This window comes from Scyliorhinus canicula, chromosome 9 (genome assembly GCF_902713615.1).
Source record: "Scyliorhinus canicula chromosome 9, sScyCan1.1, whole genome shotgun sequence".
Classification (NCBI taxonomy): Eukaryota; Metazoa; Chordata; class Chondrichthyes; order Carcharhiniformes; family Scyliorhinidae; genus Scyliorhinus; species Scyliorhinus canicula.
In genome coordinates, this window is record NC_052154.1 from 133,554,316 (window position 1) to 133,567,169 (window position 12,854).

The following is a 12,854-nucleotide window of genomic DNA, read 5'->3' on the forward strand; positions in this document are numbered from 1 at the left end:
GGCAGGAATGTTCCCTTCCAGTCGGGGTACACTTCAGCAGTCAAGGGCATTCAGCCTCTGATCTCCGGGTAAGCGTTCTCCAAGGCGGTCTTCAGGACACGCGACAACGCAGAACTTATAGCTAAGTTCCGCACGCATGAGTGCGGCCTCAACAGGGATCTTGGATTCATGTCGCATTACATCCACCCCCCACCATCTGGCCTGGACTTGCAAAATCCTACCAACTGTTCTGGCTTGAGACAATTCACATCTCTTTAACCTGTGATTATCCCTCTACCTGGATCTGTAATGATTTGATTACCTGCAAATGCTCGCATTCCAAGCATTGTCCAGCATCTCTGACTTTGTCTATATAAATGTTTCTGGAACATACCTCGCCATTCACCTGAGGAAGGAGCTGCGCTCCGAAAGCTCGTGTTTGAAACAAACCTGTTGAACTTTAACCTGGTGTTGTAAGACTTCTTACTGTGAATCAACACTGCCTGTCAAAGGCAGCCACCCTCACCCCCAGCATTCAGCCCTTTCGACCAAGCCTCTTAACACTGCATGGAGCTGATTGGCCCCAATAGAACCCAACTATTTTGCATTAGTAAGCAGATTACCACTGAGTTAACGCTCCTTTACAACAGTCAACAACAACAGCTTCCATTACTTTGTTCATGATTGCGAGCAGACTGATGGGACAGCAATTGACCAAATTGGATTTCTCTTGCTTTTTGTAGTGAGGCTATATCTCAGAATTTTTCCACATTGTCATCTGGATGCCCAGGTTGTAGCTGTGCTGGAACTGACTGACTAGGAGGGAAGCGAGTTCTGGGGTACAAGTCTTCAGGATAATAACTATGATGCATTGTGGCTTTAGCCAATTTCTTGATATCACCTGGAATTAACTGAATTGGTTAAAGACTGGCTACGGAGATGCTAGAGGCCTCAGGATGATGGACCAACCACTCCAACTGAAACATGTTAGCCATACAGCAAGATTCCACAGACTGCAACGTGGGCAGCATAGTGGCAGTGGTTAGCATTGTTGCTTCAGAACACCAGGGTCCCAGGTTCGACTCCCACTTGGGTCACTGGCTGTGCAGAGTCTGCACGTTCTCCCTGTGTCTGCATGGGTATCCTCCGGGTGCTCTGATTTCCTCCCACAAGTCCCGAAAGATGTGCTATTAAGTCAGTTGGACATTCTGAATTCTCCCTCCGTCTACCCGAACAGGCCGGAATGTGGCGACTAGGAGCTTTTCACAGTAACTTCATTGCAGTGCTAATGTCAGTCTACATGTGACAATAAAGCTTATATAATGATTTTAAAATTTGTCTTTTCTGATTTGGTTGGGGGGTGGCATGCGGCACAGTGGTTAGCACTGGGACTGTGGCACTGAGGACCCGGGTTCGAATCCCAGCCCTGGGTCACTGTCCGTGTGGAGTTTGCACATTCTCTCCATGTCTGCGTTTCACTCCCACAACCCTAAGATGTGCATGTTATGTGGATTGGCCACGCTAAATTGCCCCTTAATTGGAAAAAAAAATAACAATAATTAGGTCCTCTAAATTTAAAAAAAGTGATGTTGTTGAGGAATAAAATTTGGTTAGGACACCAGTGAAAATGCTCCTGCTCTTCCTCAAAATGTTATGGTATTTTTATCTCCGACTGAAAGGGCAGATGAAGCCTTAGTTCCTGGAAGAGGAGCTAACAAAGATACCAGAAAGCAAGCAGAGCAGTAGGAAACATTTCAAAATAAATATTGAACAAAAATGTCAAAGTTTTTCATCTTTTGTTTTTATAAGAACATATTCTGTACAAAGTCCACGTGCTACTCAGTGTCTCTTGAAGAGGTGCTTCTTCGCGAAGAGCTGGTGATATTGAGATTACAGTGGTGTGGAAACAGCACCTCCTGATGGAATGGTCCCTCATGTTTCTATACAGGGGAGAAAACAGGCAAGTTAAAAATGAACAACTGTTACTGGTACTTAAAGGGTGCCTTTAATGTAGACAAATGTAACAATTCACTGAGTTTGTTCACTACAGTACTTTCTCAAGATGTATTTTTAAAAATTTTGTCAGAACCAGTAATACACTTTTAGAATCAGATGTGCCTCTTTCCCACTCCAATTTTCTCCCCATTTCATAGAATTTACAGCGCAAGGAAGGCCATTCGGCCCACCAAGTCTGCACTGGCTCTTGGAAAGAGCGTCCCATTTAAGCCCACTCTAACCCAGTAACCCCAACTAGCCTTTTTGGACACTAAGGGCAATTTAGCATGGCCAATCCACCTAACCCTGCACATCTTTGGACCGTGGGAGGAAGCCCACACAGACACAGGTAAACGTGTAGACTCTGCACAGACAGTGACCTAAGCGGGAATCGAACCTTGCACCCTGGAGCTTGGAAGCTTCTGTGCTAACCACTTGTGTTACTGTTGCGTCATTTATTCTAAAAGTGTTTGATTTGCACTGGAGCACAGTCTCAAAGACGGCGGCAGTTCCTCGGTATGTATTATGCAGCCATTTTTCAATGGTAAAACCTGTGCTGTAAGCCAACATGTGACAGCAAAAGTCATCACAGCAGAGTGTGTACTTGTCTTCACCGGTGATCCGATGTGTTAATTGTTCCAATCCCTAGTCTGGTGTAGAATCCTGGTTAGACTGCACCTGGAGTACGGAGCACAGTTCTAGTCCCCTTACCTCAGGTAGGATATTGCCATAGATTGAGTGCAAAAATGTTCACCAGACTTATTCCCAGGATGGTAATAAGTCCATTATTACCATAAGATATGTCCATTACCACAAGATATCTTATGAAGAGAAATTGGGGAAACTGGGCCTATATTCCATAGATATTCGAAGAAGGAGGTGATCGCATTGAAACCTACAAAATCATTAAAGGGATAGACAGGTAGATGCAGGTAAGATGGTTCCTCTGTGGGTGGAGAACCCCTGGAACCAGGGGACAATTTCAAAATAAGGGAGAAGCCAATTAGGTGGCGGGATGTGGAGAAATGTTTTTATTCAAAGGGTGGGGAATCTTTGGAATTCTCTATCACAGAGGGCTGTGAAAGCTGTCATTGAGTATGTTCAAAGCAGAGATTGACAGATTTCTAAATAGCAATGACATAAACGGATATGAGGATAGTGTGGGGGAAAAAGACATTGGAAGTGGATGATCACCCATGATCATATTGAACGGCCTACTCCTGCTCCTGATTAGAGCACTCCCTGCTACTCAATGAGAAATCAACAAACTCAAGCACTGATCTGACCAGTCTGACATGATTGGTTCAGGCCCTGACCAGGGGGTGGATTTACCAAACGAGTTATCAGTGCTGCATTGAGAAGCAAAGCAACTATCACTAACTTGAGCCCCCTCCCCCACTCTAGGTATATCTAGATCAGTCAGTTTCAAATATAACTGGCAATACGAAGTGGCACTGAATAAGCCTGCTATTGTGAATGTGGATTGTAGCTGATCACTTCTACCTAGCTGCTCATCAACACCCTTTTAGACACAAGTGACTGGCAACAGCCTTAAAGAGCTGGCACAAGAGATACATTTAGTGAAGAAAAAATAAAGTACATTTAGAAACAGCACACAGCTTTCAAAATAGAATTAATATATCTGCTGTGAAATTCCATTTTCAGTGATGCAAGCAGTAAAAATCAACTTGTTTTCCTGCTACTTATAAGAGATGGGAGCAATGTGGCATATGATTGCCAGTTGGCTGATCTTGATTTGGGGAAATGCAATTAGTCAGAGTAATTGCTCTGGGTTCCCATCCTCCACCACTATCCAAAGACCCTTGCTGGAAAGTGTATATTTGTGGACATCAGATAATTCAGCTCTGATGCTCTTCAGTGTCAAATATTCTATTCTTAATCTTTACGATCACACAACCGTGCAAAGTACCAGAGGGTACTCAGAACCTACGAGTCTGCACTCTAACATTTGAGATCGCAAACTGTAGCACCTTCAGAACAGAGGAACAGAGGAACATTGTGGAGTGGGATCAAAAAAGGAAAACTTGGGTCTTAATACTGGACATGAGGCTAATATACCAAGTGAGAAACGAGGACACTCAAGTGTTTGGAGAAGTGAAACTTGGTCAGTACTACTATTACCTGAAAGATAACCTACTGAGGGTTCAGAACTCTTAAAAGAAAATAGAAACTGCTCCTTACCTTTCCTGCACATTCCCAGCTGCCCTCATACGTAGATTCCAACCCATAGGAGGAGGAAAAGAACTCCAAATCCCATAAAAAGAGAAGCTACTAGGGAAATCAGTAACTCTTTGTAGATATCCCGTGTGTATTTGGTAGAAGTTACCTCGTATCTAATAAAACAGTTCAGGAAAACTAGTTGGATTTAGTTTCTGCAGTTCAGGCTCTGGTGGAAGTACCTCACACCATGAGGAGCAAGCATTGTACGCATGAGAAAATCTCCTGGATATGATGCCTTATATGGACATGAGAATTATACCATGCAATACAATGTATTATTCAGATGCGAAGGATAGAGCAGCAACCTGGCCTGTGTCTTTAAGCTCACAAAGTGCATCGAGTGTGTAACTGGAGAGGTTTCTCTGAAGATGAGATCTGCTTGTGATTCCATGACGTCTTCCCAAAGTCAGAAGAAATCAGCAATAACTAAAAATAACTTTCCACAATGTGCACGCCAAAATTTACAGGCAAAAGATGCATCTCACAAATATGCACAAAGACATACAGGAATCCTACAACTCAAATACTCAAAGCTTCACATGAATTTTTGCTTCTTCAATTGCCCCTATTTCTCCTGAAGATACGGTTTCAGACTGAACCATGAATCCCTGGGTCATTGCTCATCCTATATTACCACACATGATTCTTCATGTGAACCTAGGTAGCATGGCCTAGATATTCAGCTACATAACATAACAATGTCAAAGGCTGATCCTATTCTCATCCAAAGCCTACTCGAGTACTTCCACACGTGGAAATGCCGACTCCATACCTCCACACCCTTAAGTAGCCTATAATCCAGAGGCTAAACATTGTAGTCTCACTGTTCTGAGACCAGCTAAATTAGGAACCTTCCTGCTCTGTATGACTCAGTAGTATTGGTGACACATTTGCTCATGGAGCCATTTCACATTTACAAAACTTTCAAATCTGGTTACTGAATATTTCAAAGTCCTTTCAAAATAATTCTGACTGACTATCTGCAACAGTAAAATCAAGTTGATCACTGATAATGTGAGAGGCTATTGCAGAGGAATGGAATAATTCTCCCTTTAGCATTAAACAATTCTAATAGCTCATATTTCTATAGCACCATGAACATAATAAAATGTCCCAAAGTGCTTCATTAGAGTCACATAAAACTATTAGAGAAAATGGTCACAAGCATGGCAAACGAAGAGGGGTATTGGGTAGGGAAGGCAAGAGAGGGAACTGAAAACAGGGTCAACATTTTAAAATCAAGGAGTAGCTTTACCAGGAGCCAATGTAGGTCACCCACATTTGATTTGAATTTAACAATACAAGCTTTTATCCTTCAACAGCCTGGACAGACTTCTTGTTATCCTGGGGAGGACTGGGTTCTCTCCAACTTTTCCTTTGGGTCGAGTTTATCTTTTCTCTGAATACGGGTCGCTCGCTTTAGATGTTTTCAGTACTATTGAAATGACCAGGGTGTCATGTCTGACATTAAAGCAGACTGACGTGGGATTAGTAATCGAAGCTGAGGATTGAGGAGGTTGGCAGCCCCGTGTATCCTGTGTATGACGGCGATTACGATGAGCTGGCTGGATGTCCTCTCCCTGGGTTGTTTTTTAAAAAAAACAAATCCAGACAAACATTGTGCTGGTCCTGGTCTGGCCTGGAGGGAGTGGGTGGGGACTCGGGTATCAAAGGACTAGCCCTCCCTCCCAGGATGCCCAGTTTTGGGGGGGGGGGGGGGGTCCTGACGGTTGTTCTTCACCCGGTCTGGGGTCCACGCCTGCCTAGCATTAAGAGCGATTGTCCTTTAATCCTTTCCCTCCTTGTGTGAGTGGGAGTGGTGTATTGCCCGAGATGGGGTTGAGTAGATGCAAGCTCAGTGGGACGTAGGTTTTAGGTCCTGGGATATAACTTCCTTAGTTTTGTTATGGATGGTGCTGGGCTCAGCCAAGCCCGGTGCCATGGCTGGTATTTGTCCCAAAGAATTGGAGGGCACTTGTATTTATACGTGGGGGAGGAGGGTGCGTCTGACTCCCGGGTGCATGGAGATTTGGGGATGGGCTGAACACTGTACTTATCAGCTATCCTGTTTTGTCCCTGGGGTAGGTACGATGCCTGCTTGTTTACTGGGTGGCTGCTTCTCCTCCTCGTGGGATGCTTTGGGGGTGTGGGTTGGCTACTGATTCCCTGTTAACCAAGTGATTAGTTTGGATGGTTCTTACTCTTTCTTCCTTCTGGGGGATCCCGAAGGTCGAGTCTTCTGCTGGGCCTCTCCCTTCTTTTTCCAGAGATATTTGAATGTGAAGTTTAGTCTGGTGTACGTTGAGGGTATTGGTGTTCTGGCTGTTAAGGAGTGGGTCGACAGTATTTCTTTTTTTGTGATGGCACTGGCTTTTCTCCTAGATGGGCCCGATTGGTGGGATGGCTCCCTTGGTGCCGGGAGGAGGCCGGCTCTCCCGCCCAGGGTGCCCTAGATGGGAGAGAGAGAGCGAAAAAAAAAAAAAAAGAGATGGGACAAGAACGATCATCCTTAGTAAAGTTCTGTGTCTCAAGGTTATCCTGTTGTTTCCCCTTGGGGGCGAGTTGTCTGCTTGCTGGTTTTGTGGCCTATTCCCTTTTGGTTGGTGGATGCGGTGTTGAATCAGGACCTGGGTTGGGTCCTGAGCTCTTATTATCCAGAGGATTGGCTCTGGTAGCTCTAGTCTTGCCTTTCCCAAGGGAGACTTTGGGTCCGAGAGTAACTTGTAGACTTGTTGCCGCCAGTCCTGTCTTCATGATTTTGGAACTGCATGATTGATATTGGTTCTGCTCTGGCATCTGCATGGATGCAATTGGGTCTGATATCTGAAAGAGATGGTTACGTTGGGTTACTGGGGTCTATGGAGCTTCTGGAATTGGGGTGCACCCTATCTGGCTGGGAGAATTTATCCTGACCTCTGATGGTAGCCTTATGTGGCATGAGGGGATGTGCATCGTCCTGTTGTGTCCTCATAACTTTATCCTGTTCATCCTTCTGTCCTTTGTAGGGTCACAGGAGCATTCAATTTTGTCCAATTTTGATTGTACTGAGCCAGTTGTGAAGTTGTTCTCCTTTTCCACTATGTGCTCATGTATGTTTCAAATTCCTACAGGTACACATCTCCAAAAATCTGTCCTGGTCCACCCACATCGACGCTACAACCAAGAAAGCACAACAGCACCTATACTTCCTCAGGAAACTAAGGAAGTTCGGCATGTCCACATTAACTCTTACCAACTTTTACAGTTGCACTACAGAAAGCATCCTATCTGGCTGCATCCCAGCCTGGTATGGCAACTGCTTGGCCCAGAACCACAAGAAACTTCAGAGAGTCGTGAAAACAGCCCAGTCCATCACACAAACCTGCCTCCCTCCCATCCATTGACTCCATCTTCACCTCCTGCTGCCTGGGGAAAGCAGGCAGCATAATCAAAGACCCCTCCCACCTGGCTTACTCACTCTTCTAACTTCTCCCATCGGGCAGGAGATACAAAAGTCTGAGAGCACGCACAAACAGACTCAAAAACAGCTTCTTCCCCGCTGTTACCAGACTCCTAAATGACCCTCTTATGGACTGACCTGATTAACACTACACCCCTGTATGCTTCACCCATTGCCGGTGTTATCTAGTTACATTATGTACCTTGTGTTGCCCTATTATGTATTTTCTTTTATTTCCCTTTCTTTCATGTACTTAATAATCTGTTGAGCTGCTCGCAGAAAAATACTTTTCACTGTACCCTGGTACATGTGACAATAGACAAATCCAATCCAATGTTAAATTGTTTCTTCACTTATGTATGGTATTACTTTGTAACTTTATTGTATTAAGTTCTAAAATGTAAAATCCTTACAGTAAATATACTTTAAAAATAAGACCTTACAATAACCCAAAAATGCACCCAAACTAAAATTTATCATTTTCTATTGGTTTAACATGAGCTGCCCTTCCAATCTGAGTGAAAACTTGTGCCAACCATTTGTTACTCAACAAAATAACTAGATTGAAAGTACACTCAACTCATTTCAACCAAGGGAGAATCTTTTGCCCATTGTTCCCGGTTAGAATTGAACCTCTAGGAGTTAAAGGTGAATGTGCTAATCCACTAGATCATCAATATAGTTCATTAACCTGTCAAGAGTCTGAAAAGGATACACAAAGAACCATGCGGTGAAGAACATGCCAATTGCAAGGAGAACCACTGTCAAGTGCGGGAAGACAGCAGGATTGACTGGGCTTGTATATCTGGTCATAGCCTCCAGCTCCTGAAAAACAAAAACACGCATGCAATTAATCCACCAGTGATACACCCAACACACTCACTGCATGTATTGTCCCACACATGCCTTAATTGTAATGCACCTTGGGTTTGATTTGTCACGTGTGCCGAGGTACAGTGAAAAGTATTGTTCTGCATACAGTCCAGGCAGATCGCTCCATTCATGAAAAAAACCATACATACACAATGTAAATACATAGACACAGGCATCGGATGAAGCATACAGAGTGTAATACTACTCGGTAGAGAAGATGTGTGAAGAGATCAGATCAGTCCATAAGAGGGTCATTCAGGAGTCTGGCAACAGTGGGAAAGAAGCCGTTTTTGAATCTGTTAGTGCGTATTCGCAGACCTTTGTATCTCCTGCCCGATGGAAGTTGGCAGAATGAGTAAGCCGGGTGGGAGGGGTCTTTGATTATGTTGCCCTCTTTCCCAAGGCAGCAGGAGGTGTAGACAGAGTCAATGGATCGGAGGCGGCTTTGCGTGATGGACTGGGCTGAGTTCAGGACTCTGAAGTTTCTTACGGTCTTGGGCCAAACAGTTGCCATACCAGACTTTGATGCAGCTAGATGAGATGCTTTCTATGGTGCATCTGTAAAAATTGTAAGAGTCAATGTGGACATGCTGAATTTCCTTAGTTTCCTGAGTAAGTATAGGTGCTGTTGTTTTCTTGGTCGTAGCGTCAACATGGGTGCACAAGGACAGTTGGTGATATGCACAACTAGGAATTTGAAGCTTTCAACCACCTCCACACTATTGTGCTGACAGGGGTACGTATAATACTTTGCTTCCTGAAGTCAATGACCAGCTCCTTAGTGTAGCTGACATTGAGTGAGAGATTGATGTTGTTACACCATGCCACCAGGTTTTCTATCTCCCCCCTGTACTCTGACTCAGTTGTTCAAGATCCAACCCACTTCAGTCGTGTCCTCAACAAACTTGTAGATGGAGCCAGATTTTGCCACAGTCATGAGTGTATAGGGAGTATAGAAGGGGACTAAGTATCCCCCAGCATGCAGGGCCCCAGTATTGAGGACTATTGTGGAGGCAGTGTTGTTGTGTATCCTTACTGATTGTGGTCTATGGGTCAGGAAGTCGAGGATCAATTTGCAGAGGGAGGAGCCAAGTCGTAGGTTTTGGAATTTTGCTATGAGCTTGTCTGGGATTATGATGTTGAAGGCAGAGCTGTAGTCAATGAATGAGAGTCTGACATAGGAGTCTTTGTTTTCGAGATGCTCTAGGGATGAACGTAGGGCCAGGGAGATGGCGTCTGCTGTGGACCAAGGCATTCTGGGAATATGGAATTGATGTGTCCCATGACCAACCTCTCGAAGCACTGCATAATGGTAGATGCCAAGGCCACCAGACAATAGTGGTTGAGGCACGTTGCCTGGTTCCTCTTTGGCACTGGTATGATGGCGGTCTTCTTGGAGGCAGGTAGGAACCTCAGAACGGAATAGGAAGAACTTGGAAGATGTCTGGACACACACCCACCAGTGCACGACCAGGGACTCTGTCAAGACCCGTTGCTTTCCAAGGGTTCATTTTCAATAAGGCCGATCTGACTTTGGAAGCTGTGATGGTAGGTATGGGTGTGCCCGAGGTTGCTTGGGAAGTTGACAATGGTTTGATGGTTTCCTGCTCGAAATAGAATGCATTGAGTTCATTGGGGAGCAGCGCACTGCTGCCGGAATTCTATGTCAGTTTACTTTGTAGCCCGTTTTGTTTAAGCCTTGCCACAACCGACAAGGATCAGTGACTCTCGCTTGTCTAAGTTGCTACTCTTCATCTATCAGATAAGTAAGAAGTCTTACAACACCAGGTTAAAGTTCAACAGGTTGGTTTCAAACACTAGCTTTCGGAGCACTGCTCCTTTCTCAGGATTCACCTGTGCTCACCCCAGTTCAACGCTGGCATCTCCACATCATGCCTATCAGATAAGGCAGCAAGACTCAAGAAGACAGGTCTGTGGAAAGTATCATTACCATAGCCAATACTGTCCGCAGCTGGTATCCATGTGCACATCAGGGGTGAATGAATATGATTCATAGAAATTTGCAGCACAGAAGGGTAAGGGTGCCAACTGGCCCACTGCAATAGCAGCTATCCAGTCCAATTCAACTTTCAAACACTTGGTCCGTAGCCTTGTAGGACGCGTCAAGTGCATCTCCAAGTACTTTTTAAATGTTATGGGTTCCTTTCTTATACCACCCCATCAGGCAGCAAGGCCCCTCAGTTCTTGTACATTTTCAAATATCCTACCACTTGTGTATTCCCATTGCATCGCTAGCTTTTGCCAAATATATTACATTAGACTTATCCAAATTGAACTCCATTTGTCACTGTTCCATCCACTTGATTAGTCCAGTGATATTTTCCTGCCGTCCAAAGCTTTCTTCTTCATTAACAACCAAAAGGCTAATTTCATAATTGTCTGATGCATCATCAGACTTCATCACACCCCTACATGCAAGTCAAAATCATTGATACATACCACTGAAAGCAAAGCACCTCTTTCTGAGCCCTGCAGAACTTCACTGGAAGCAACCTTCCAGTCACAAAATCACCCATCAGGCACTACCAATAGCCAATTTTGATCCACTTTGCCATCATTCTAATGAACTTTTACTTTGTGACCAGTCTGTCATCAAAATCCCATAAAAATCAAATGGTTTGCCTTGATTTTACTTTTCAAATATTTTTTCTTGTCCTCTTTGCTTTCCTAATTTCACTGCTACGCTTTTATCCCTCTCTGCCCTTTTGAGCCCACTGCATCTCTTCCATGAATACCTCCCACTGATCTGGCACTCATCTACTTCAAGTAAAATACTTCAGGAACATATAGCCCAGCTGAATCTTTCTCCCAACTTCAAGAATCACAAAGCCTGGTGCTATGCTAACCTTTTTTGGAATGTAAACTAAAGAACTGTATTGTAAGTGTGGGTGGGCTATTATGTGGCAGCTATAAAGACCTGGGCTCAGTTAGTCTCCATTCACTGGCAGGCAATGGTGAAAACAAAGCAAAAAGTTAACAAATCAAACCAAAACTTAAACCCTTAACATGGGTAATGAAGGGTAACAAAGCTGAAGTGATGAGACTACCCAACTGGAGAGGGTCTTTGATACTTCAGGAGATTTTATGCACGACATCATCACTATTAGCACTTCAATAAAAATATTAGGTCAACACAGCGCAGCATTGTAGGTAGGTCCTTCTCTAAAAAAGACTAATCGGAATAAAACATTTCACACTAACTAGGCTTCAAAATAGAAGAGAGTTGAGCCAAGTAGACCAAGGAGGCTCAATTTATGAAGTAACTGGAGATGAATCCTCATCGCAAGCTTGCATAACAGCTAAATCATCACTGCACAACAGTACATGATACCAGTCTATCGAAGGTGCAAGCTAGAGTTAAGTAAGCAGCAGAGGCGAGAGGTGTGATATGGGGTTTGGAGCTCGGCTCTGGATCAAACAAAACATTGATAACCTGATCCGGCGCTCCTCTCCACTGTTGTTGACCCCCGACCACCCCCCGCCTCCTGCTTCCCCCTGACCCTCTGGTATCGACTCCCTCCCTCCCTCCCCCCGACCCTCTGCTGTCGATGCCCCGACCCCTGATGTCCCCTTACCCTCTGCTATCGATGCCCCGACCCCTGATGTCCCCCCGACCCTCTGCTATCGATGCCCCGACCCTCTGCTATCGATGCCCCGACCCTCTGCTATCGATGCCCCGACCCCTGATGTCGATGCCCCGACCTCCCTTGGTATTGATACCCTGACCCGACCCCCCCCCCCCCCCCCCCGGTATCAAGACCCTGACCTCCCCCTTCCCCTTAGTATCGACACCCTGATTCCCCCGTATCAATACCTTCACCACCCACCCCCCCGGTATCGACAGGCTAACTCTCTAACCGCAGCTCCTCACCATGTTTTCTCTTTTTAGGCCACGTCTCCAGGGCAGAAGTTACGTCACTGTCCAAGCGCCGCTGCCGTACTGCATTCTGGGAGGTGTAGTCACATCCTTTACACTGGTTTTAAATTCCCATTCTCACCTCCGCACGGAACATTTTCATGTTTTTTTTTATATAGAGCGCAGTTTTTCTCCGGTCAGTAGACGATCTTTATCAGCAGGCCAATCAGTGAACGGCCACAATTCCCATGGGCCATTGCGGCCCGCGTACATGCGCATTCCGAGTCTGGAATTGGTCACGTGAGTCGGTGTGCCCGCCTCTCCTCCCTCCCCCAGCCAGAGCAACCCAGCCTGTCAATCACACTGAATTATCAGGGCGCTCCCGACGTGCCTGCCTGCTGAATAATGAGGATGTACCACAATGGCACTATTTGAAGATAAATGATCACA

The 12,854-nt window shown here is 45.1% G+C and overlaps 1 protein-coding gene across 1 annotated transcript; it reads right to left on the reverse strand.

The window, feature by feature from the left end:
• Nucleotides 1-1,758: 1,758 nt before the first annotated feature.
• tmem258 (transmembrane protein 258) lies at nucleotides 1,759-12,639 on the reverse strand. Its single transcript, XM_038807656.1, has 4 exons — nucleotides 12,420-12,639; nucleotides 8,370-8,479; nucleotides 4,177-4,328; nucleotides 1,759-1,919 (listed from the first exon to the last, which is right to left on the reverse strand). Exons 1-3 carry the CDS (start codon nucleotides 12,420-12,422, stop codon nucleotides 4,202-4,204), a joined length of 240 nt encoding a protein of 79 aa, XP_038663584.1. The 5' UTR covers nucleotides 12,423-12,639; the 3' UTR covers nucleotides 1,759-1,919; nucleotides 4,177-4,201.
• Between the last annotated feature and the right edge of the window lie 215 nt (nucleotides 12,640-12,854).